We start from the raw sequence: 23312 nt of genomic DNA on the forward strand, positions 1-23312 counted from the left end.
GCGGGGCCTAGCGCCCGCCTGAACACCTGCGTCCTTCGGCGCTGCTCTTGGGAGCTATCATATAACTCGTCGCTGCGGGCCACAGTGCGGCCATGGTGCCCCAGCTTGTCTTTCGTCTACCGCGTGACCACCTGCAGTCCGCAGAGAAAGGTGTTTGATAACAATACCTTCTGTCTCTTTTTGCTTTTTGCTGGGACGATGTTCGCTGAAAGCCTCAGCCAGCTTTTCTCTGTACTTAAGTAGGCGAACGTACGCGCGGAAAAAACCGCGTGCCAAGCGTTACATGACTCCAGTCAACATCACATTAGAGCAACCCGCTGCTGCGTTTTGCCCAGAGAGCCGTCTGCGTGGCAGCCCCGCCACCATGGTCGCATGCGCAGAGAAAGGTGTTTGATAACAAGATTTTGTCTTTCTTCGGGCCGCAGTGGCATCTTCTCTTGAGCCAAAACAAAGTCAAATATAGTATGAGTTCGCAGTGCTATTACTTTTAAATAATTTTGTTTATAGAATTAGAAGATATTGTAAACATTTTTTTTTATTTAGATGGGCAAAGTTGTAGCTGTAATCCTTATGGTCTGTCAGTAGTCATTTTCCAATCGAGTCTATTTTGTGTACGTATATTATTATATTTTCTTGTTAGTAGATAGCCTCATTTTGTAGAAGCAGTGCTCTTGCTAGAAAAACTTGTTCTAAATCAAGAAAGGCGGGTTGCACCATGCTGAGAGTCTTTGCTCATCTTACAACTGGACAGTTTATATTAATATAGAAACAATAGTCCTGTATGTTATTATTCTTGAGATTCATTTCATATTTGTCTGTGTACTTATGCAAAGTATGTTGCAAATCATAATTGTTTTGTGTACCCATGATGAAGTTTTATGTGAAGTAATGTGGTTTTCACATGCAGGCTCAGACATGGGGGACATCCATCGAGTTGTGCTGGCAGTAGATGAAGAAGACTGCTTTAGCATTACAAGCATGGAGAAAGCAATGGCACTACTACTTGGAGCGTTCTTCGTGTTCAATATCTCCTATCCACCTGGCGCCCTCTTAGTATGGTGTTTTTGCAGAGGTAAATGAGTTTCAAATGATGGAAAAAAATCTTTTCATCGGGTGTTGTAATTTCTGTACTGGTTACATATTTAAGACATAAGTGTTACTATAAGGATAAAGCCCTTTAGCTGCTAGGAAATAAATAGAATTTCATCTCTAGTGTTTGAGCAATTTAATCATTGCTGAGGCTTTGTATATATTGGGTTCCATAGAACAACTTGTACAATTGATATTTTTTATTTTGATGACTAGGAAAGGTGAATAAAAACTCTACACTTGGATCAACCATGCCATCATGAAACTGTTTGATGGCAATTGTTGAAGGGACTTGTAGAGCAACTGCTGGTTCATTCTTTAGTTGTGCCTGACTATCATGCGTAAAAAAATTACTTAGCAGGTATTTAGCATGGCAAGATGGAAGTCTTAAATAATTTACACTAGTAAATATCATGCATATTAGTAATGCATTTTACATCATGTGCTTAATACATTTCTGACTTGCATAAAAATTTCTGAAAATGTACTGTCGCACTTAATATGCACTACAACGCACAAGATGCAGTAGGAGCTATGTTCTTGGCACACACTGACTATAGCCTTGCTCACAATTTATTCATTCAGTTGAAGAAATGGATAACAGAGTTCATTTATTATTTTTACAAGTTGCATGCTCTCCCTAAATTCTCACTAATTTATTGTTGCATGGATGCCAGAATTGATTCACTCGTGATGCGTTGCAACACGTATTGAGCATGACAGTACATTCTATTTACTTTGTTGAATAGGAAGCAACCAATTTGTTAATGAGATCTAATAGCCTCCTTTACTGAACTCTAGGTGATGTCCATGTAACTACCTGAAGGTTTTGAGTTCGCGTCCTGCGTTTTGGGCTGATATTTAAGGCTTTCACGGTAATAATGTGAAAATGTTGTTTCATTGCTGTCGCTCATCGTCATATGTAGAGGCTGCTTCGATTTATTTAGCTGCATCTCGAAGTAAGTTAAGTCTTTTGCCCTAACTGCAACCTACTACTATTGAAGATTACCCTCTTTTCCTCTTGAAGCATGTATAGTAGGAAATGATTCTGTATAGTTGAGCATATTAAGAGTGTGAACATGTCTGCCATCAGGACGTCCCAAACATGTTTCTCTTCACCACTTCAGCATACTCAGCCTCAAAGAAGATTATGCACTATAAACATTCAAGGCATTCTAGACAACTATATGCCAAAATATATGAGTCACATTATATATGACATAGAAATGAATTTTGAGTATGTCACGAATGATTTTCCTTGCCCTCTCCTTTCTAATTACTCTTGCTTCGTTAGTGTTGCAAAAATGAAATAATTGTTAAACCTAGCTTGCCATTATTTTGCAGGTATATCATGGGCACATCTTCCATATATTGTTATAAACTGAAGCAAATTCCCATAATTTTTTTTCACCTTTCCCACGATTTTTTAGTAGCCTGTATCTATGCGTAATCAAACATTAAACACTATGCTGCTCAACAAAAATATTGATTTATTTATACCACGCATTACTTTTGATTAGGATAGCACATGTTACCTCAAATATCTCCATCACTGGCCTTGGTTGAACGAGAGAAAGAAGAGGGTTTACACGGTATGATGGAGAACTGAACAAGGGTAAAGGGGGTACGCCTCAGTTCGCTGGTAGGGCCAGCGTTTCCACAAGTGGACTTGTCCTCATCTAAGAACAAGGGTAAAGGGGGCAGAACTTAGTTCGCAGGTAGAGCCAACGTTTCGAAAAGTGGAATGTCTTTGTCTAAGACCAGACGAAGACAAGGAAATAACAAGAAGAATACGATTGGGATGGAGCGCATTTGGCAAGCATTCGCAGATTATGACTAGCAGCTTACCGGTATCGCTCAAGAGGAAAGTATACAACAGTTGCATCTTGCCTGTACTCACCTATGGGGCTGAAACGTGGAGGCTAACCAAGAGAGTTCTACTTAAGTTGAGGACAACCCGGAGGGCTATGGAACGAAAAATGGTAGGGGTAACATTAAGAGATAGAAAGCGTGCAGAGTGGGTCAGAGAAATAACTCAAGTTACCGACATTCTAGTAGAAATTAAGAAGAAGAAATGGACATGGGCAGGACATGTAGTGCGAAGAGAGGATAACCGATGGTCGCTGAGGGTAACAAACTGGATTCCAAGGGAAGGGAAGTGTAGCAGGGGGCGGCAGAAAGTTAGGTGGGCGGATGAGATTAAGAAGTTCGCAGGGGTCAAGTGGACGCAGCTAGCACAGAACCGGGTTAAATGGAGAAATATGGGAGAGGCCTTCGCCCTGCAGTGGGTATAATCAGGCTGATGATGATGATGACACAATGCATTAGGATTTCCTTCACTCCTCTTAGTTCAAGGAACCTCATTCCTACATGAAAGGCTTTTTAAAGAAAGTGTTGTTCAGTGTGACTTGATTGATGCACCATTAGACATGAAAGGCTAAGTTGCAAATTGTGTAGTGCATTAAGATAGAATTCATTTGTATTATAAATTCGTCTGAGAATAAGGCGAGGAAATATTCGGCGGCAGCTGGTAGTTGCTGTGGTAGTTAAAGTAAATGGCAAAAAACCCTTTACTGTGATTATTTCTTGCAGCTCCAAAAATTTGAATATCTGTAATTGCTGAGATTTGAAGCAGGCAATGTGCAAAACGACCAACTATGTAGCAGTCAAAGGCGAAATTTCTGACCTGTGAGTTTTCCGACTCTCGATTATTTCGACATTTTCATGAAACCACAGCAGTAGTCATAGAACCAATGTTCTAAGTTTTTCAAACCTTTTATATTCGCCGCAGTGCTGCTGCAAAGAGCCGAACCACTATATAATATGCAGAGTGGAAAGTCAATAATTCAGAATTCAAGGGGGCCGAAAATGTGATCAGACAGAAAATTTAGTCCAGAAAGGAGCCTAATAAAAGCAAGTCTATTATCATCAGTGGGTTCATTCAGTACATACGAATGGCTGCAAGCTCTTACTGTTCTGAGATATCGTCCACTGCCAAAGCTTGCACTGCTCAAAGTTCGCAGAGCTCACATGTGCTTGCTTTTTTTGCAAATACAACAATCTTGATTAATTCATCATTAAGAGATGAGGTAAATGCTTAGAATTTTTGAATAACCCTATGAAACTGACAAGAACTGCCAAGAACATACAGCGTCGCAGTACTTTTGCCTAATGAACGCTCTGAATATTATTCAAAACCATGCGCCAAGGACCATTTTTTTCCATTTAATCTAGTGTTCTGCTTTTGCACACATTCTTGGAAATGTTCAAGAAATGATTCAGAATTGTGAGTGCCTTCGCACACGTTTCTGCAGTGCAACGCAGTAGCAGTGGTGGCTTTTCACAGCTATAAATGCCATGTTTTGAAAGTGGTTAGCCACATGAACTACAAGACTATGCAGGGAAGTGTCCCACAAAATGTGGTCGTTCATGTGAGCTCAAAGAAAAAAATATGTAGCGCAAAAAGACATGGACACAAGTAGGAGAGACATGCAGTGCAACAAATGTTTATTTTAGTAAAGAAATGTTTTTATACCTTCATATCACAGTGGACCATCAGGCATGCACTAGCAAAGCGTATCTGACAGATACACAAGTTCCCTTGACAACAGTGCGACCGAAGGGTTGCTTGCATAGTTTTCTTTCGAAAGGGACGATCCACTGGGCTTCAATTATTTCACGTGCTAACCTGTTATGCACTTTTAAAATCACACGTTTTCTGAGGCGGGGAATGCATTCACACACATGAAATTAGGTCGATAAACCTTTCCCGCACATGCTCTTAATGCCCAGCCCATAGTCCCAAAGCTTATCACTCAAGCATCTGCCCACTTGTGCTACATATTGTTTGCCACAGCCTATAGGAGAGATAAATTGGATAGACAACATTTTCAGTGCAATAAATGGATTTTCTTCAAGCTTCATTGTGCAGCTAACTGCCTTATTGAGTTTTGAAAACGTTTTCGTGCACAGATGACTCAACTTATAAGGAGCCGAAAAATAGAACTCTGCCACTGGGTTGCTGGGCTCAAAAGAAAATAGCGCAGTGATCTAGTAGCAGAGCGGGTTTTTCGGCTCCTAGCAAGTTGAGTCGTCTGTGCACAAAAACTTTTTCAGAGCTCAAAAAGGTGGTTGGCTGCTGCACAAGGAAGCTTGGGGAAAATTTTGTTTCTTGCTCCGAGAATGTTCCCTACCAAATTCCTCTCCCATGTGGCAAACAATATGTAGGAGAAATGGGCAGATGCCTGAATGATAAGCATCGGGACCATGGGCTGGATGTAGAAGAGCATGTGCGGGAAAAGTTTGTCGACTCACTGCCATGTGTGTGAATGCATTTACCATCTCAGAAAGCCTGTGGTTTTAAAAGTGCATAAAAACAGGTCAACACGTAAATTAATTGAAGCCCAGTGATTGTCCCTTTTCAAAGAAAATTATGCAAGCAGCCCTTTGGTCGCACTTTGTCAAGGGAACTTGTGTATCTGTCAGAAATACTTTGCTAGTGCATGCCTGATGGCCCACTATAATATGAAGGTATAAAAACCTTTCTTTACTAAAATAAACATTTCTTGGAAGTTCGCACTGTGTGTCTTGACCGTGTCTTTTTCTGTTATGCTTCTTTCCTTTTATACCACGAACCAACAAGCCCAAGCATCTACCCTTGAGTGAACTCACAGTGGCATGGTTTATTTTGAGTCTAAACTTCGTCTAAGCCTATGTTTGCCCTAGGCTTGCAGAACCACTACAGCCATTGTCATCGATTACTGCTTGTCATCTATGTAAACAATGTGCTGAGACAGTCAAGCATCAGAACGGAAACAAAACTGCGAGTCTCTTGCTCCACTATGTTGGCAATTGGAAGTTTATGTAAAGTCATGTTTTTGTACAAAATTTGATTTTTCTAACCTTCCTGGAGCCCTAGTGAATGTGAAAAGTTTGTTGTCGGTCTTGTGGCGGTTGCAAATGTGCCTTGCGGGAGGGACAATTTGTTTCTCGGAGCTGGCCAGTTGAGTGAGATGGTACTGATGCATTCAACACAAGACTGTGCCTAAATTGCAGCATATGAAGTGCCCCATAAGTGAAAGTTTGACCTTGAGGAATTTTAAGCGTTTGTGTTCTTTAACTGAAAGAATCAGGCAAAGGAAGAAAATTGACCAATATAGTTGCCTTAACATGGGAAACATAAAAGTAATTGCATGAATATAATCTCAATGGCTTAGAGATGAAATGGTAATGAAGTGAGAAAATGAATCCATTCCTTCCGACAGTGTAAAATTTTTACCTGAATTACGGTACTATAAAGAATTTGACTGTCATCTAAACTATTGTGGTTCATCTCTGTTGAAATTGTTTATTTTCTAAGGCTTTGGAAAATAACAGCTGGGATAGTTTCAGCATATGTTGGATGCTTTTCTTATGGCCCCATATTGTTTTATTTAAATACCCTTAATATGATCATGTATCTAATATGAGTATACGTCACATTCTGTTTTCTAGATACACCATGCATAATTTTGGGAAGAATCTGCGAGCAGCAAGCTGCAAGTTCGAAGTGTATTTTTACATTACATTTTAGCGCATTTATAACAATAAAGGTTGTTTTGAAAGTGCTAATTTGTGTGTCTTCTTTAAAGATATTCTGCGAGTCAGTCTGCAGCTTGACAGCAGTAGCAGTGGAAGTCCTTGATTAAAAATAAAAAAGAACAGATCCAAATGACAAAGAGAAGCAGTAGAACTTTGCTCTTGAGGCTCGATTTCAGAGCGGCACAAAGTTTAACTTAAATTTTGCTCAGCTTCTTACAACCGAGGCTATAGGAAATTCTAAATAAATGTGTTTTAGATTCAAATAGCTGAAATGATGGATTCTTATAAGTTTATATTGATGGCTTAAATATGCTTTATGTTGAACGGTAAAAAATGTTGAACTGATGCTGTACTGTACAAAAAAGTGCTTAATGTCATTGGAACGTGAAGTGAAAACATGTGAAGTTTTCATATTGATGCTTTAAATGTATTTCAAACTGACACAGCAACCGTCAATATGACGGCACATTGTACAATGGCACATTGATGACTCCGTTGTATTCCTGGTTCACAAGCAGTACGTCAAAATGATTAACAACACCATCATGTGGGAATGACAGCCAGCCATCATACTGACGGCATAAGTGTATTATACCAAATAATGAAATGAACCTCATTTGAGAATGACGATTAACTGTCATATTTACAACTTAAGTACATTATATCGAAATGAAGAAATGCACAGTCATTTAGAAATTATGGTCAATTGTCATATTGACGGTTTAAATGTATTCCAGTTTGACAAGTAAACATCAAAATGAATAAAAGCACCATAAGTTGAAATGACGGATAATGCTTGGAAATAGAGCTGCCAAGAATTTTCCGCCATTTTGACCAATTTTTTTTTTTACAGTGCAGCAGACGTCGATGACGTAAAGAAAGGCCACTCCCGTCGTGTTACCGCTGGCCAATAGGAAGATTGTGAGTGTGAGCCGTCTGTAATTCGGCCTCAGATTGAGAATACGCCACATCAGATCACAAAAGATAGAAGGCGGCAGATCATCCACCTTTATGTAAAGTGAATGGGACATGAAGTCATATTATGTTGCAAGTAAATTGTGAAATTCAGATGGTCAGAATTTGAGGCACCATTGGCCATATTTGCGGGTAGTCCCCCTAACCTGCGAGGGCACCACTGATTTTATCATTGTCAAATTATGGTGGACATCAAATTTGGCGATGCTCGGACAATGTTAAATTTTTGGGGCTGCAGTTTACCACATTTTCGAAGTGGCTACCTCAGTTTGGGAATCATCACGGAGGTGGCTATAGCAGATAAATAATTAGTAGTTGGCAATTAAGTGTATATCAATCTTATTGGTGTGCGGACACCTTCTGCGGAAATATTCTGCAGACAGGTACCTTCCGCCCCAGTGTCGTACTAATGTCTAAGAATTAACAGTAACTGTATTGAACGAATCCAATTTGCTCTAAAATTTCGAGCAGGTGGACTGGTAGATACAAATGCGTCCCGGCGCCAACGAAAGTTCAAAACACGTGGGCCATCTGCAGCGGAAATGCGTCTACCGCTTTCTCAACAAAGCGGCTTAACTGTAGCTACGCCCCCGCGGATTATGCTGCATGCATCTAAAGTGCCCGCTCGTTTTGAAGAGCGCGACCATCCGATCATGACGATCATTATCGCGACAGGGACGACGGGACAATAACAAGACATGCGGAGCAAAGGCAGGACCGCGCCGGCGCGAGATTCCGTTCTCTCATTGGTAGGGTCCTCTGAGCAGTGTCACCTGGCGACAGATAGCGGAAATATTGTAAAAATTGTAAAAGTATTTTGAACATATTGTAAAAATATTGAAATATTGTTAAAAAGTGCGTATTTTAAGCCTGCCGCATTCGTTGCTTTAGTGGCGCAATGGACTGACACTACTTACCTTGGTACTGAGCGAAAAAAGCAACTTTTCGAATAATGTAAGTGAAACTTTTTTCTGCGCTTTTTTAAATCGCAACGTTAAAATAAGCTACTAAGACCTTTCCGGGGGGCTATTCACCTTTAAGTTGCATTATGTGATTTTTGTACTTCTTAATAGCCGCAAAAACAGCCGTGAATAGAGCCACGAAGTGACCGCATGACTACGGTAACACTGTTCAATTCGCTACACCGTAATCATTTCCTGCCTTCACTGAGTGTATGTTACCTTTAGGTTGCGTTCAGAGACACCTGTCGGTAACAATCGCCGTTTAACCCGCTCAGAGGCAGCCAGTGAGGATAAAGATGTTGCGGGACCCTACCGTTGCGGAGACGGAATTACGCCGCGCCAGCAGGGGGGAGTGCAGATGTCCATTCATTCATTCCAAAACCTTTATTCATGAGGATGACCTAAGGCCTAGAGGGGAAGCGGGTTGGTTAGGTGAGGTTGAGGGCGCCAGATTCCGACATGAAGTTTAGCGGGGCACTAAGCTTGCGCTTGGCGTTGGTATTGCAGACTGTCCAGTCTTCGTAACTGTGAATGTGGTGAGCAGATGTGTAGCGTGCGCGGAGGCGAGGCATGCCAGGACAGGTTCAGATCAAGTGCTGCAGGTCAACGGAGTCATCAGGGCAGTTGGGGCAGCTAATCTTGGTTCGGCGCCATTGACTCAGGATGTCCAGTGTGTACGCTACCCCGGCTCGCGCCTTGTGAGTTAGAACTTGGGCAGGACGAGAGAGGCCGGAAGGGATCGGTGGAGTAATATCGGGGACAAGGTCCCGAAACAAACCCCTCCGCTCATGTTTAAGCCACGTGATGACAGAGTTCGGTATGATGAAGGAGACGGACGGGCACACATCAAGGCTATGCCGGCGGTCTTCCTCTAGCTGCGCGCCAGCGGCCTTGTGGGCCATTCCGTTCCCAGTTCCTTGTGCGTATGTCCAGGTGTCCAATGAATTAGTACCGAGACTTGTGAGGTCTCTCGCAGGTAGCGGCAACGCTGTTTGATGCGGTGTTGTACTGAGGTCTTGTAAGAACGGGCTTGCAGGGTTTTTATAGCCTCTTGACTGTCGGTGTAGAGGTGGATGAAAACGGTCTGTTCCTTTGGTGCAGCGTTGAAGGGCCTCGTCGATGGCCGTTAACTCGAGTTCAGTTGCGGACCAGTACCTGCGACCACTGTGGCTAGTAGCGTGCAGCTGTGAACCCTCCCGGTAGTAAGCGGTGGTTGCAAACGTGATGCTGGTGTCACCGTCATGACATAGGGCGGCGTCGGTATAAATTCGGAGACCGATGTGCTGGTCTAGTGTATCAATTATGTGGCGTTGTCGGTGATCTCTTCCTGGCGCTCTGGTGTTGGTTGGAGGGGGTTTTGGATCAGTTATCAATGTTTCTGTCAATGGTGCTGTAAAGTGGTCCAATATGGGCAAGTGTACGTTTGCTTCATCAAAGATTCGAGTGAGGAGGCGATACCAGTTGGGTGTGCGACGCAGGCGCGTTTCATGATAGGCTCGATGCGTAGCAATACATGTATCCACAGGTGGGAGTTGAGCGAATCTGTGAAGCTCCTTGATGCGTACCGGTAGACCAGTTATAACCCTCAAGGCAGAGTTATAAAGTAACTTCGTTAAAACTTCAAGTTGGAGCGTGTTCGTAATTTCGTGTTGGAATCATTTTGTAGCGGTAAAAACACAGACACAAAGAACACGAAACACAAGGGACACCAAGTGTCTAAAGTAAGCCAAGCAGATAAATTAAGGGGAAATGAGGGTACTAGTTATAATACATGAAGGAAAGAAGCCAACAGTCGGCGAGGCCAAGGTAAGCATTGGGGATTGTACTTGGTCTTTTTTTGTTTTTAATTTTTTTACTTCGGTAATAACATAAATTACTAATGTAATCTGTTTAGCGGAAAGATAAACACAAAGTAGAAGGAAAAACAACGTGCCGATGGTAAGGACCGAACCCACGACCTCCGAATATCGCGTCCGGTGCTCTTCGAACTGAGCTACATCGGCCGCTGTCCCACCTGCTACTTTCGTGGGTAATAATGTTGTCTGTATACGAACCTTGAGAGTGTTAACCAGCGCCGCCCTCAACCATAGCGGTGGATGTGGAACGTCCTGTGTTACCGCCAGCGTCACGTAGAACGTGATCAAGAGCGAGGGCGAAAGCTGTGCTAGAACCCTCTTACGCTACCTATGGCCTCAAGACTGCCAGAATCGAGACCCCTGTTGGCTTCTTTCCTTCATGTATTATAACGAGCCGCCTCATTTCCCCTTTATGTATCTGCTTGTAGCCTACGGGGGTCTCGGTTTATTTCCTTAAATTAAGCCAAGTGTCTTATATATTGGCTGCGGTCAAGTCAAAGGGGCACCGTAGCGGAGCCTTAGCGAGCAGAAACCAACGGTGAGGCGACACGCTACCTCCGGCCCTGCGTCCCCACTCTTGCTGCTGAGTCGTTTGATTAAGTGGAGCGTTGGCTTCCATCGAGATTTTAGCTGTTGGATCCAATCCTTAAGTACCATGTTGATTGATGGGAACGCCAAGTATCCGGAGATAATGCTTTGACCGCCGAAGTGCAGGGTAATGTCCACGCCGCCAGGCGGTGGACGTATAATCAAAACTTTAGTTTTATCCGGGGATGGACGCATGCCTGTAGAATGAAGTTCAATGTCGATTGTATCTAGTGCTAGTTGCAGCGTCTCCGTTTATTCTCGAGCCGTATTACGGTATGTGGTCCAGAGCGTGATGTCCGCGTATATCATGAACGGTCGATTTTGTCTAGTGTGGGGAACGATCTCCCATCGTCCCCTTTAAAGTTGGCTTTCCTCCCTGCAGTAGTTACTTTAACTATCGTGAGATGGCGCGAGCGTCGCGGCAGTACTAAAACCCCTTGATGTTTTGAAAGTAGCGACACTCACCTCCTTCGCGGCGCATTCCTCCTCGTTTCTCCTCGCCCGCCAGCCGCCCGCGCTGCACACGGCACTCTTTTTCACCCAAGCGCCCGCCGGCCAGCCGCGCCTTTGAACGCTGGCGTGCTTTTTAAGCACCGTTTACAGCTTCGGTAGTGAAAGTAATTCTCATAAACGGTTACCCAAGCGATTAGAATGCTGAGAAAAAATTCTGTGGATTTTTTTCTTTTTTTAAGGCACTTAATTTCTAAATATTTCCCAGAAGAAAACATTCTTCTGCGGGTGTCATTTACGAAAACCGTCTCTGAAAGGAGATGTGATGTTTTGCGGCGTGTAATCAACTAAGTAGTGCTCCAGGCATAAGTTAATGCGTATTAAGCTTATCAGTGCAAGACATCTAACGGTTTGCTAGTGTTTATGGCGGCGTACAATAAATTAGTTGTAAGTGCTGTGCAAGACGATGTGTTTAGTTTCCTGATGTGAAAGCAGGTGCATGCAGTGAGATGTGCGGCGCAGAAGTGATGGACTTAAAAAAACTTACAAAACTGACAGTTTAAAACACAACACAAAAAGCAAGCACAATTGTACAAAAGCAATATCACGCTATGAATGAATCGGTTTTAGTGCGGCTGAAAAATGACCAACACGGTACCAAGCATGAACTGCTTACGATTTCCAGACATGTAATGAAGCCGATGCTACGTGGTGCAAGGGCCAGCACATTATTTGGAGCCGAAACTCTCCAGAAAAAGGAAGTTCAACGCACGGAACGCAGTTTTCTTTAACGTTTATTGTCTCTCCTTCACCCTTTGTCGACGTTCTGAAGTTTTTTTTTTCTTGGTGCACTTTACCATTGAGCCCCTTCAGTTTTATGTTACAGTAAATTGAAAGCGGATTGAAATAAAAAAGTCTTTTCTGTAGTGAACAAAATTTATTTCGACATGAAAAGCGAAATCCTCACGTTAGATATTAACTACACAGTGGCTGTAAAATTTTAAAATTTATCCCAGGCAGTGGCTTGCTGCTTATGAAAGATATTTGTTTTAAAAGTATCACATAAAGGTCCTTTGCTTCGCAAGCAATGAAGCGTCTACACATCATTTAATGCTTGAAACAGCAACGCGCATGCCAATGCTTTTACTGGCACATTTGGAACTCTCAATAGAAGATCTTTTAGCCGCTTCACTTTTCACTAAAATTTCCATGCGCAGTTTGCCGAATATTTTAACAATGTCTTCAAGTAAGTTATGGCAAGAAGGAAAGCATGTCTGCGAAGTTACGCTTTGGGTAATGGCTTTTTGCACCTCCGACTCATGTACAGAATTACGGATTAGCTTTTCCTTATTAGTGCGGAAGTAGTTCTCTGCTATTTTTATCACTTCAATCACCCCTTGCGATGGAGTGGTCAAAGACTGCTGGTGTTTTGGAAAGTTTTTGAGCTATATCAGCGTCGTAGAGCTGTCTCGTTCAATCAGATAATTATAGCAATTCTCACACTTTACTCGCTTCACAAGTTTTGAAGCAACGTAGCCTGCTAGGTACGTTAATGACTGCTCTATTTCAGGGCTCAGGTCAAGAATATCATCGGGCGCTTGAATAGCATCTGTGTCGCTTCTTGCTTCACTTGTGTGGCGTAAATGTAATAGTAAATAACCTTCCTCCTCGGAGTAGCTTCCTGATTTGCTAGGCTTCAAAAATTGACCTAGTGTTGCGTTCCTTAAGCTACATTTAAACTCATATAGTCTCGGGATGGGGTTTTTGGCGCGTAATGTAGAGAAAGAAAGACAAGACGTAAAGAAAGACAACGGGCCGATGGCGGGATGGCGCCATCGGCCCGTTGTTTTTTCTTCCGCTTTACTTTTTTTTCTTTCTCATTCAAATCATTACAAGACTGAATCAGCTCAATGTAAACTACTATAAAAATTACAAACAAAACATCCCCATGCGTCCACCTTGGAATCGTAGACTGCTCCCTCCTTTCGTTGTACCTAATTAAGGTGATTATACAATACCCGAACGTAGTTCACTGTCTACTTCAGCTCATATCTCGTGATTCCAGATTAAGGAACACTCCTTCCGTAAATTTACTAAAAGAATATTTCTGCATGGATTACACCTCGTCCAGTAAACTTGGGAAAAGCGGGAAAGTGAGAGAGGTGCCTTACCTCGCACACAACGCTGCTTCTTGTCGGCACGAAGTTTTTTCTCCCGAAATAATGAAGCCATTGCTTCGTCTTCAAGCGATCCCGCTTTCCTTGAGGTACCATGAAAACTGCATAGCCATCCTCAGGCCGGTTTGAACAGTTATATGCGCAACACTGTGGCATTTGGCGAGCGCGCCGCAAAGAAAAACAACGTGCGCAAGGTCTCCTTTGCTTGAGTGGGTGAAAAATGGCGCGCGACGAACGAAAAGCTTCACAAAGAATGCAAAAAGCGCGCGTGTAACCATGGCGACCCCGGGGACAGCCAGAGTGACCAATTAGCGCGAAGCGGAACGCGCCGCGCGTCTGCGCGCGGCGTCGCGCAGAAGTGCCCATCGCGCGGAGATCTGAATCCGAGTAGGTGGCGAGGAGGTGAGGAGAGGAGGTGATGCGGCGGCGGCAAAGTACAAAGCGTGGCGGTACTTTCTCTTTATCGAGGGACTTTAGGCAGTACGAGCGCCACCCCTGATCTCAGCGTGACAAGCGGACAGTCACTCCCTTCCGCATCGGGGCATGGACGCGAGCGGAAGTCTCCTCGCGGCACTCCGCAGTCACCGGCGAGGGGAAGCTTCGTGGGACTTATCCCGCTTGCCCGTCTTGTCCGGCCTCGGTGTTTATCCCCTGCCCTAGCATGGGCAAACATTCGCCCGTAGCCTTGCTGGCGAGTCAGACGACCTGTATTCATTAGTGTGTTTATTGCTAGCTGGCGTTGTTGTTATTGCAGCAATAAATGCCTGTTTATTGTCAGCACGGGTTGTTCTTTTGTTCCCAAGAGCACGGCCCGCAGTGGTCGGCTTGCGCTCGGTAGCGCACGCGATCACTGCGGGGGGTCGGCGGTTGGGACAGTCAGCCGAAGCAGGGAAAACGTATTTATTCCCCTATTAAACACCACATCTGGCGCCCAACGTGGGGCAGCTCTTGGAACACTGGACGACTTGTTCTTGGAAAGGGACGTTCTTTGTCCGGACATGACAAGTGCTAGGCCTAGAGTGAACTTCGATCGCTAGGCCCTGCGGCATGCTTTCTTGAGTGCGAGGTGAATTTTACTGCAGCATGTTTGAACTTTTCGACATGCTCAGCGGTTTTTTGTGCCCTTTGGTGAAGTTTCTTCAATTTGAAAACCACATCGAGGGAGCGCGGGGCCTACCGCCCGCGTAGTCGCCAAGCGAGTGAGTACGGAAGCTGTGAGAGTGGTCCGAGTTTTCTGTGCATATTTTCTTATCTGTCTCTTCTGTGACTCCGGGAGTCGCGGGCTCTGGGAGCCGAGTGGCCTGGGGCCACGGGTGCCACGATGAGCTTGCTGGTATTGCGGCTCGGCACCGGGCGTTCCGACACCATCCGGGACGGTGGGCGCCGATCGCAAATCCGCTTCATGTGGTGCGTAGAGTAGGACCAACCAATTGTGCTGATATCTCCTCGCGGCTGTATGCGCGTAACCCTTTTCCAGGTAGTTTTCTTTTTTTTTAAGACGGTCTTTTTCATAGTGGTCGTTAGGCCTAAGGCTTTCGTAGCTTCCTGCACCACGCCAGAAGAAAGGACAGTGGTGTTTTAAAGCGGGAGTACACTGCTGCCCCCTTGTTTTTTGGTGTCCTCGCACGAACTGAGCATTCTCGTTCAACTCAAGGAAGAGCTTCGTTCACTTGAACTTTGAGTTTTACAGCTGCATGGCACGTTTTGCTAGCGAGCTTTGTACGGAGCCGCGAGGCCCATGCGGACGCCGGTGCTCTCTCCCATGACTTTCTTTAAAGGCATGGGGAGAGCGTACTGGTTATGCAGGTTCAGCGGAGCCACCCAAGCTTACTGGCCTCTGCACATCGTCTCACTGCCGCCTGCTGCGACGGAGCTGCCTGTATCCTGTTCGGCACATCTACACGGGGAAGCCGTGGCGAGACCAGTCAACAGTCACATCCGGCTGCCGCTATCCGCGCCTGCAGTTTTCAGCCGGACTCGCGGGCCCTGTGGACACGTGGTCCACTTCCCGCAATCCCTGCTGTAGCGCCGAACCAGCACCTGACTCGGTACACTCTCTGGCGCCGCCTCTGCGGAATCCCGGCCGCAGTTTTCGGCCGGGCCCTGCTGAGTAACGAGCTGCAGACACTGCAGCCCACGTGACATGCTAGCCATCCTGCAGAGACCTTCATGCTACCATCGGCGCACCGCCGAAGTCTGCGAGGACAACGTCGGTGCTACCTCTGCTGGAAGCTCCTACCTCAAGGGCAAGTTCATGAAGACATCTCCAAAGCATGTACTTACAGGCGCGTGGGTCAATTTAAGGGTGGGGGATGTGGGGAACAATCTGGCATCGTCCCCTTTAAAGTTGGCTTTCCCACTCCGAGGTAGTTACTTTAACTATCGCGAGATGGCGCCAGCGTCGCGGCAGCACGAGCGCCACCCCTGATCTTCTCACCGCGATGCGCGGACAAAACTAACACCCTTCGGCATCGGGACCTGGACGCGAGCGGACACTCCGCAGTCACCGGCGAGGGGAAGCCTCGTGGGACTTATCCCGCTTGCCCTTCTTGTCTGGCCTCGGAGTTTATCCTCTGCCCTAGCGTGGGCGAACATTCGCCCGTAGCCCTGCTCGTGAGTCAGACGACCTGTATTCATTAGTGCGTTTTATTGCTAGCTGTTTTTGTTGTTATTCAAGCAATAAATGCCTGTTTGTTGTCAGCACGTGTTCTTTCTTTTTTCGCAAAAGCACGACCCGCAGTGGTCGGCGTGCGCTCGATAGCGCACGCGATCACTGGGTGGGGTCTGCGGTTGGGTCTGTCAGCCGCGACTAAGCAGGGAAAACGTATTTATCCGGCTATTAAAACCCCACACTAGTTGCCATGCGATTTTCGCCATGTCGATTTTAAATAAGGTGGAGGAAATGGCTGAGCCTTTAGGCACACCCGTGCGGTTTGTAAAATGTTGTGCCGTGTGGTTGATATTGATTTGAATTTCATAGGCTCTGTTACTCAGGAAGGATTTCACGAAGTTGATGACGCGGGTTCCAACTCCAGTGTGGATGAGCGCGTCGACAACCCCTTGATGGCTGATGGTGTCGAACGCCTTGTGTAAATCGACAGCTACGAGTATGTCGGACGGGCTTTGCACCATTGGCATGCTCTGTTCAGGTTGGTGTGGTGATGATAAAGGCTGTTCGGTGTTTCTAGCTGAGGGCGGAAACCAGTCTGGAACGGGCGAAAATAATTTCAGGTCTCAAGTTAATGTGCAAGTCGATGTGTGACCATGCTTTTCATTAGCTTAGAGACTGTTGAGATTTGAGAGATCTGTCGCAAGTTGCGTGGGGTGCTTTCCAGGCTTGGGAATTGGGACGACTACCGAGTGTTTGCAATGCGGTGGTAGGCAGTCCATATCCCTGTACTGGTTGATGAGGTCAAGCAATGTTTCCTTAGTAGGTGTGCTGGGGCTATGGAGCATGCTCCAAGTGATGCCATCTTAGCCGAGAGCGCTGTTCTTTTTAACTTGTGAAAGAGAATATTTGAATTCAAATGTGTTAAAAGGGGCGTTAATGCCATTAGAGTCTGTGCATGGAACAGGTGCATAGGTATCAGGTGGGAAGGGGGGGGGGGGTGAGGTGGGTTGCGGAAAGAAAGTGCGGGCTGCCTCCTGTTGAAGCTCGGTAGCAGTCTGACTAGTGCAGAGGAGAAGGGTTTCTGCGGTATTTGTGGATTTGCTCTTGCCGTTCATGGCCCGGAATACTCTCCACGGCTCGCTGGTGTTGGTCCTATAGGATAAAGTGCTACAAAAGTCAAGCCACCGACTTCTGCTAAGGCGTTTGCTATAGCGGCGGGCCTCAGCAGTGAGGAGACGAAGTTTTAGAAGGTTTTTGTATTCTCTTCCAGATTGTAGGTAGTCGAGTTCGGCTTGTTTTCTGCTTTCCGATAGGTTAAGCAGGTGAGGGTCAGGTACAGGAACGTCTTCTGTCACTTGTGTGATTACAGTGGCTCAATCACGGGCGCGTTGAAGGAGTGTTTCGACTGGCAGTTCGGCGAGATGATCGTCTAAAGCCTGTCGGAAGTTTTTCCAATCGACGGTACGGGTATTTCGTTTGCGGCGGCGTAGCTTGGACTGGAGCTGTATCCATATAAAGTAATGATCGCTGCCCATTGTTTCAGGGCCACATCGCCAATCTTGGATAATGTTGTTCGAGTGCCAGGTCAGATCCGGCGATGTATTATGTTGACCAGGATGCATGCCTCGTCGTGTCGGATAATCGGTTTCATTGCCGAGGTGTAGTCCCGCTACCTCTGTGGATGTGATGTGCAGGTGTGTTCCGAGAGTGCAGGTGCGCGAGACTATTTTCTGCTTTCGGCTGGCTCGTCCAGGCGGCGCTAACCCTCAATTTTTTCTTGGGCTGTGCGCTCTGTTTACTTTTGTCCGCACCTGTAAGTGCATTTTGCACACACAACGTTTGCTTCATAACCGGCCGCTCATCTCGTTCCATCTTCATTGGGAACAAGGCACCCGTAGCGCTTCCGAAACGTCACTTTTTGTTTTTTATGTTTTTCTTTTATTCTGTTACCTTGGCGAGCGCTGTTGTCTTTATACGAAAAAGCAAGTGTTCATTACGGTAGCTGTTTTAGTCAGGTGAATGTTGCCAACTGCCATGAATGGTGAAGGAAATCTTGTGCAAATATTATTTGTTGGGTATGGCGGGCCGGAGAACTTAGAGTTAGAGCAAATGATAGCTAGCAGGTTCAGATAAAAAAAAAGTTACAGTATCAAAGTGGCGTAGCGAATTCTGTGAGTTAGGCGGAATGGTCCTACATTTTTGACAAATGAATCGTTTGGTCTACAGAAAACGCGCATCATTTTTCTTAGTCGTTTTATAGCGTCCGAATACAAGGACCTGATGGCATCACAACTCATGCTTCTTAGTGGCGCAGACTAAGAGAATCACATCTTATTGTTGAACAGCAGTAAATATTTTATGCTAAGGTTAGTGGACCTGACAGATGTCGAGGTTTCAAAAGCTGCTTACACATGTTCTTTCTTGAAACTTTAGCTTTAAAGTTGTAAACCGGTTTCCTTTATAATTATCACACTGGAATGGAAGTCAAAAGACTGAACAACAAAGCCCTTCAGTAGCTGGATCTGTTACAAATCGTTATTTCTTCAATTAACCTAAGCTGTGAAGCAACAAATGTTTGTATCGCAAGAATGCGTGCAGTTTTCTTTTTCTGCAGGATTTAAAACGAGGACAAAAAGTAAGACTTTTGGTATTCGCGTCAAATTGCAGTTCAGTTCTCCCAGTTAATGCTAGAAAGTTAATGACTGCAAATATGCAATTCCCTTGGGGAAGGTTGGGTGTGAAACCCTATAGTAATATGTAATCAAGGAACAAATAGGATCGCAGTCGAGAGTACCTTGCAATACGTTTAGTATAAGTAAAACTAAACAAGGGATAACGTAATCATCACGTGTTGGGAATGGCAAACACGCAGATTTGTAAAACGAAGGAATCGATTTTACAAAAGCAAGACCACCATTCTTTTCTCCACCCTATTCCGCCTCTAAACTGAAAAAAGAGCAGGCATAGAAAATATCTTTGTCATGCGATTTGTTCGGGATCACCTATGTATCAATGAGAACAGATAATACCTATGCTGTACGCTAAGAACACATCAATGTATTTATTGGCTGGAGACATGCGAATATTAGTGACAAAAACATCATTGATCTCACCTGTCGGTAGAACGCAATCAGGTGACGAAAGCTAAGAAAGGGGAGGGGGGTACAATGACTTATGTTAGGCAATTAAAGCTATGGTTTGCGTTCATCAGTTGTATCGTCTTGCGTTAAGACGTAGCACTGCGTAAGCTGTGTCACTCGGCACAAGGTACCCCCTACCGTTTTCCCTCACCAGTCTGGCTCGCCTGCATGACTTATAAAATTGAGCACGAAGTAAAGACGGGCAGTTCGCCTTCCTGATGTCGGCCTGCTATTACGCTGCCAACAGAGCGACGATACATGGTGTCAGTAGTGGCCGCCCAGCTTCACAATGCCCGGAACATACAGAAAGCTTCGACGGCAACCTGCAAGGAATGACCTTCTGAACCCGCCAAACCCACCCTCGCATCACAGGGGACTTTTCCAAAAATTGGCAGATATTTAAGTAGACGCTAGAGCTCTGCTTTACCGTAGTGAAGCCAGATCACAAGCCGTTGAGTGACGCTGCAAAGACTGCAGTTATGTTCTGTAGCCTGAGACGATTCTATCGATGTCTTCAATAAATTTGCTTTCTAAGAAGAGAAGGCTATGAGACAGTCGTAAAAACTTTCGACAGTACTGGGGCGCCAATACGAATTAAATGTACGAACGATACTTGTTCCGCACGAGAATGCAAGAAGGAGAAATTGGGGGTGGTCAAGAAAAAGGCGTGGTGCCACAAAGCGAAAGTTATCGCCCCAACACGCCCGAGGTCATACAAGATCTTAACCCGAGGAAACAAAGTCCTTCGGTGGAACCGCGGTGACCCACAAATAAGCCTTTCACCCCGGATTATCTTCACAACGATGACGAAGCTTATCACCAGACCACCCTGACACTCCACGTCTGCTCCGAAAAAGCAGAGACGACCCTACAATACGCAGCAAATTTAATCACCTGAAATAATCCTTTAAGGGGAAAAGATGTGTTGCGATAAGACGTAACCCGGCTTAAGCTGCGTCTCTCGGCATAAGGCCCCCTTATCGTTTTAACCTCGCCAGTCGAGCTGGCCTGGCTTGGAATAAAGGCTCATGCAGTTCGCCTTCCTGATGTCAGGCCTGTTATTACGTGGCCAAGACATAGTGGTGTATGCGTTAAGATTGTGATTAGTCTGTATTTCTTGTAACTGAAAAAGCTTGTCCACTAAGAGACAAGAGATTGGTTGCAGCGGTGGCGTAGCGGTAGAACCTCCGCCTCGCATGCAAGAGGACCGGGGCTCAAATCCCGGTGCCGCGAAATTCTTCACCGGATTAAAACAAAAAAAGAAGAATTCCGCGTGTCGATGGAATTGCATAAACAGGTTTGGGGTGCGACCTGATGCCGGTGAACACCTCCGGCAACGCACTCCCTCACCAGAACAGGAGGTGGCCGCAACCTCTCGTGATAAGCTCCACCCTGCAGTGGGTATAGTCAGGCTGATGATGATGATGATGACCAAGAGACAATCTGGCAGCACCTTCATTCGCGAGCAAATTTCATTTTTCTGCGCTTATCGCACATATGGGCTACATATTCATAAAATTCAACTGAAGCGTCGTAAAATATTTGATTTGTTTTTGCTTTGAAATTTAGTAATGCTTGGTATTATCGAACGATTGTTTCCCCCCTTAAAACATCTAATTATATGCTCCCGCCGCTCTGTATCAGTATGACTGAAAACTATATAGCAGACAAAACAAAGAATAAATAAGGGCTTGGAACTAACGTGAATTTTCATCCCTCGCATCCGTAAGAGAACTGAAGCGTGATCAGCGGTGGCGATTATTTTCTGATATTTTACGCTAAGATCCTTTATTGGAAAGGACGAAACGGATGCTCGATTTCAGGGGAGGCTTTTCCCCAGTTTTTTCTTTACAAAATGTACGAAGAAACTGAGTTTGTAATTCTCTTGGTTGAACTTGAGTTTCACGTGAGGCCTAATTTCAATAAATCCTTTTGAGTGGATTGAAGGAATACAGGTAAGCTGGGGGAAGGGGGGGGGGGGCTTTTTTTCCTCTCTCGTCCTCTTTATTTTTTTATTTTTTTAGCGCAGGCGATTAGTCCTCCCTGTTGATCAGTGACGAGATGGAGCATTCCGGAGCAGTGCCGACAGGGCGAGAAATTGACGTTAGTGATCTAAAAGAGGGATAATAACATGGCTTCGGCGTGGGTGTTATTTTATAGGAAGGCGTTTACCCGTTCCGCGGCAGTTCTCATGATTACAGGGCTTATTCTCGTAGAAACGGAGGATGCTGTTTATGCTAGATGACCTTTGTTGAGTGCTGGAACTACTCTTTCGCAGGTCAAGTCATCGTGGAAACGCTCCTGATGCTTCTGATACCATTAATTCTGGCAACTGACCAAGTGAAGACGACTTCCAGCAAGCAGAGTTCTACATAATCGCAGCCCACGGCCAATGCAAGTTACAGAAAAGCTTTGATCGACGTCAGTGCAATGGAAAAAAATATCAAATGAAAACAAACCTTCGTCTCTCTGTGTTGGCATCTCTTACAATTACCACATAAAATTCGTATATTTAAACCTTTTTGCCAAAATTAACCGTCGACACGTGGTTCGTAGCGTTATTGCGTTAGAGCTGGGGAATTGGAGTTGACGTGGATAAGAACATTATTTGGGTGTTTGGCGAAAAATGTCACCTGTAGTAAAGGCGTGCGCCCAAAAGCACGTAGCTATCTGACACTCACGTTAAATTTAGTTTGATTCGTTGTACCCAGATAGCAACATGTAATGAAAAAAATTACAGAAATATTTGGGGTTACATTACATGGTTACTTTATTGTTAACAATTAGCAAATATCTTTATGTGCTAAATAATACCAGTCTCAAAGAAGTGCATCGAGACAAGCATTTGAGGCGAAAGCTTTCCAGTCTCATTGCGAGTGCCTGTAAATCTATTATAGAACGCCCTTTGACGCTTTCACATTTCATCTTTTTCCTACCACTTCTGGTTTGGTTTGTGGGTCTCAAGGCGACTCAGGCTATGAGAGACGCCGTGGTAGAGGACTCTGGAAATTTCGACCACCTGGGGTTCTTTAACGTGCACTGACATCGCACACCACGCGGCCTCCTTGCTTTTCGCCTCCATTGAAAAGCGGCCGCCGATGCCGGGATTCGATCCCGCACCCTTGGGAACAGGAGCGCCGTAACCACTGCGCCACCCCGACGGGGCTTTTTTATGACTTTTAGCGGTCATGAACGCGCCTATACTTTACAGAGCTAAACAGATTCGGCCCTATAGCGGCTGCTTCCGATCTCAATGGCACACCCCAAGACTACAAGCTCAGACCCTTCGTCCCAGGCACAGTCTGTTGCTTGCTTCGCAGCGCTTCAGTAATGGTGCCAGCCACTCTTCCGGGGTGGCGCAGTGGTTACGGCGCTCGACTACTGTTCCCAAGGACGCGGGATCGAATCCCGGCCTCGCCGGCCGCTTTTCGATGGAGGCGAAAAGCAAGGTGCCCGTGTGCTGTGCAATGTCAGTGCACGTTAAAGAACCCCAGGTGGTCTAAATTTCCGGAGTCCTCCACTACGGCGTCTCTCATAGCCTGAGTCGCTTCGGGACGTTAAACCCCCCAAACCAAACCAAACTTACGGGTACCGATAACGAAGACCAGGACAGAGTTTTGTTGTTCGAACGCATCAGCGCACGATAATTGGGGAGACGTGCTCAAAACACCTCAGAGAAGCGTTCTTTTGCTTTACGTGATTGGAGAATATTCGGTACGTCAGTCATCAGCCCGACATTATCAATTGATACAACTTCAAGACTCATATTCGACCATCCTCCCTATCCGCATCCTAACACGGTTTGAGAGGACAGACGGAGGAAGCTTGTATTTTTGCACAAGACACAGTTTTAAACATGATGGCCGAAAGTCACAAGAGTAGCC

At 45.3% G+C, this 23312-nt stretch overlaps 1 protein-coding gene across 2 annotated transcripts in view; it reads left to right on the forward strand.

The window, feature by feature from the left end:
- Window positions 1–21881, forward strand: part of LOC146171568 (solute carrier family 22 member 6-A-like) — a 296829-nt gene extending 274948 nt beyond the window's left edge. For both annotated transcript variants that reach the window (XM_084586403.1, XM_084586404.1), the window contains one exon: window positions 21707–21881. In XM_084586403.1, coding sequence (XP_084442529.1) covers window positions 21707–21764 — 58 coding nt within the window. In that variant the 3' untranslated portion in view covers window positions 21765–21881. The remainder of the gene's footprint in view (window positions 1–21706) is intronic.
- The last annotated feature ends 1431 nt before the right edge of the window (window positions 21882–23312 follow it).

The sequence above is a fragment of the Amblyomma maculatum genome, unplaced genomic scaffold, assembly GCF_055883805.1.
Source record: "Amblyomma maculatum isolate TAMU_Amacu unplaced genomic scaffold, ASM5588380v1 scaffold_19, whole genome shotgun sequence".
Taxonomy (NCBI): domain Eukaryota; kingdom Metazoa; phylum Arthropoda; class Arachnida; order Ixodida; family Ixodidae; genus Amblyomma; species Amblyomma maculatum.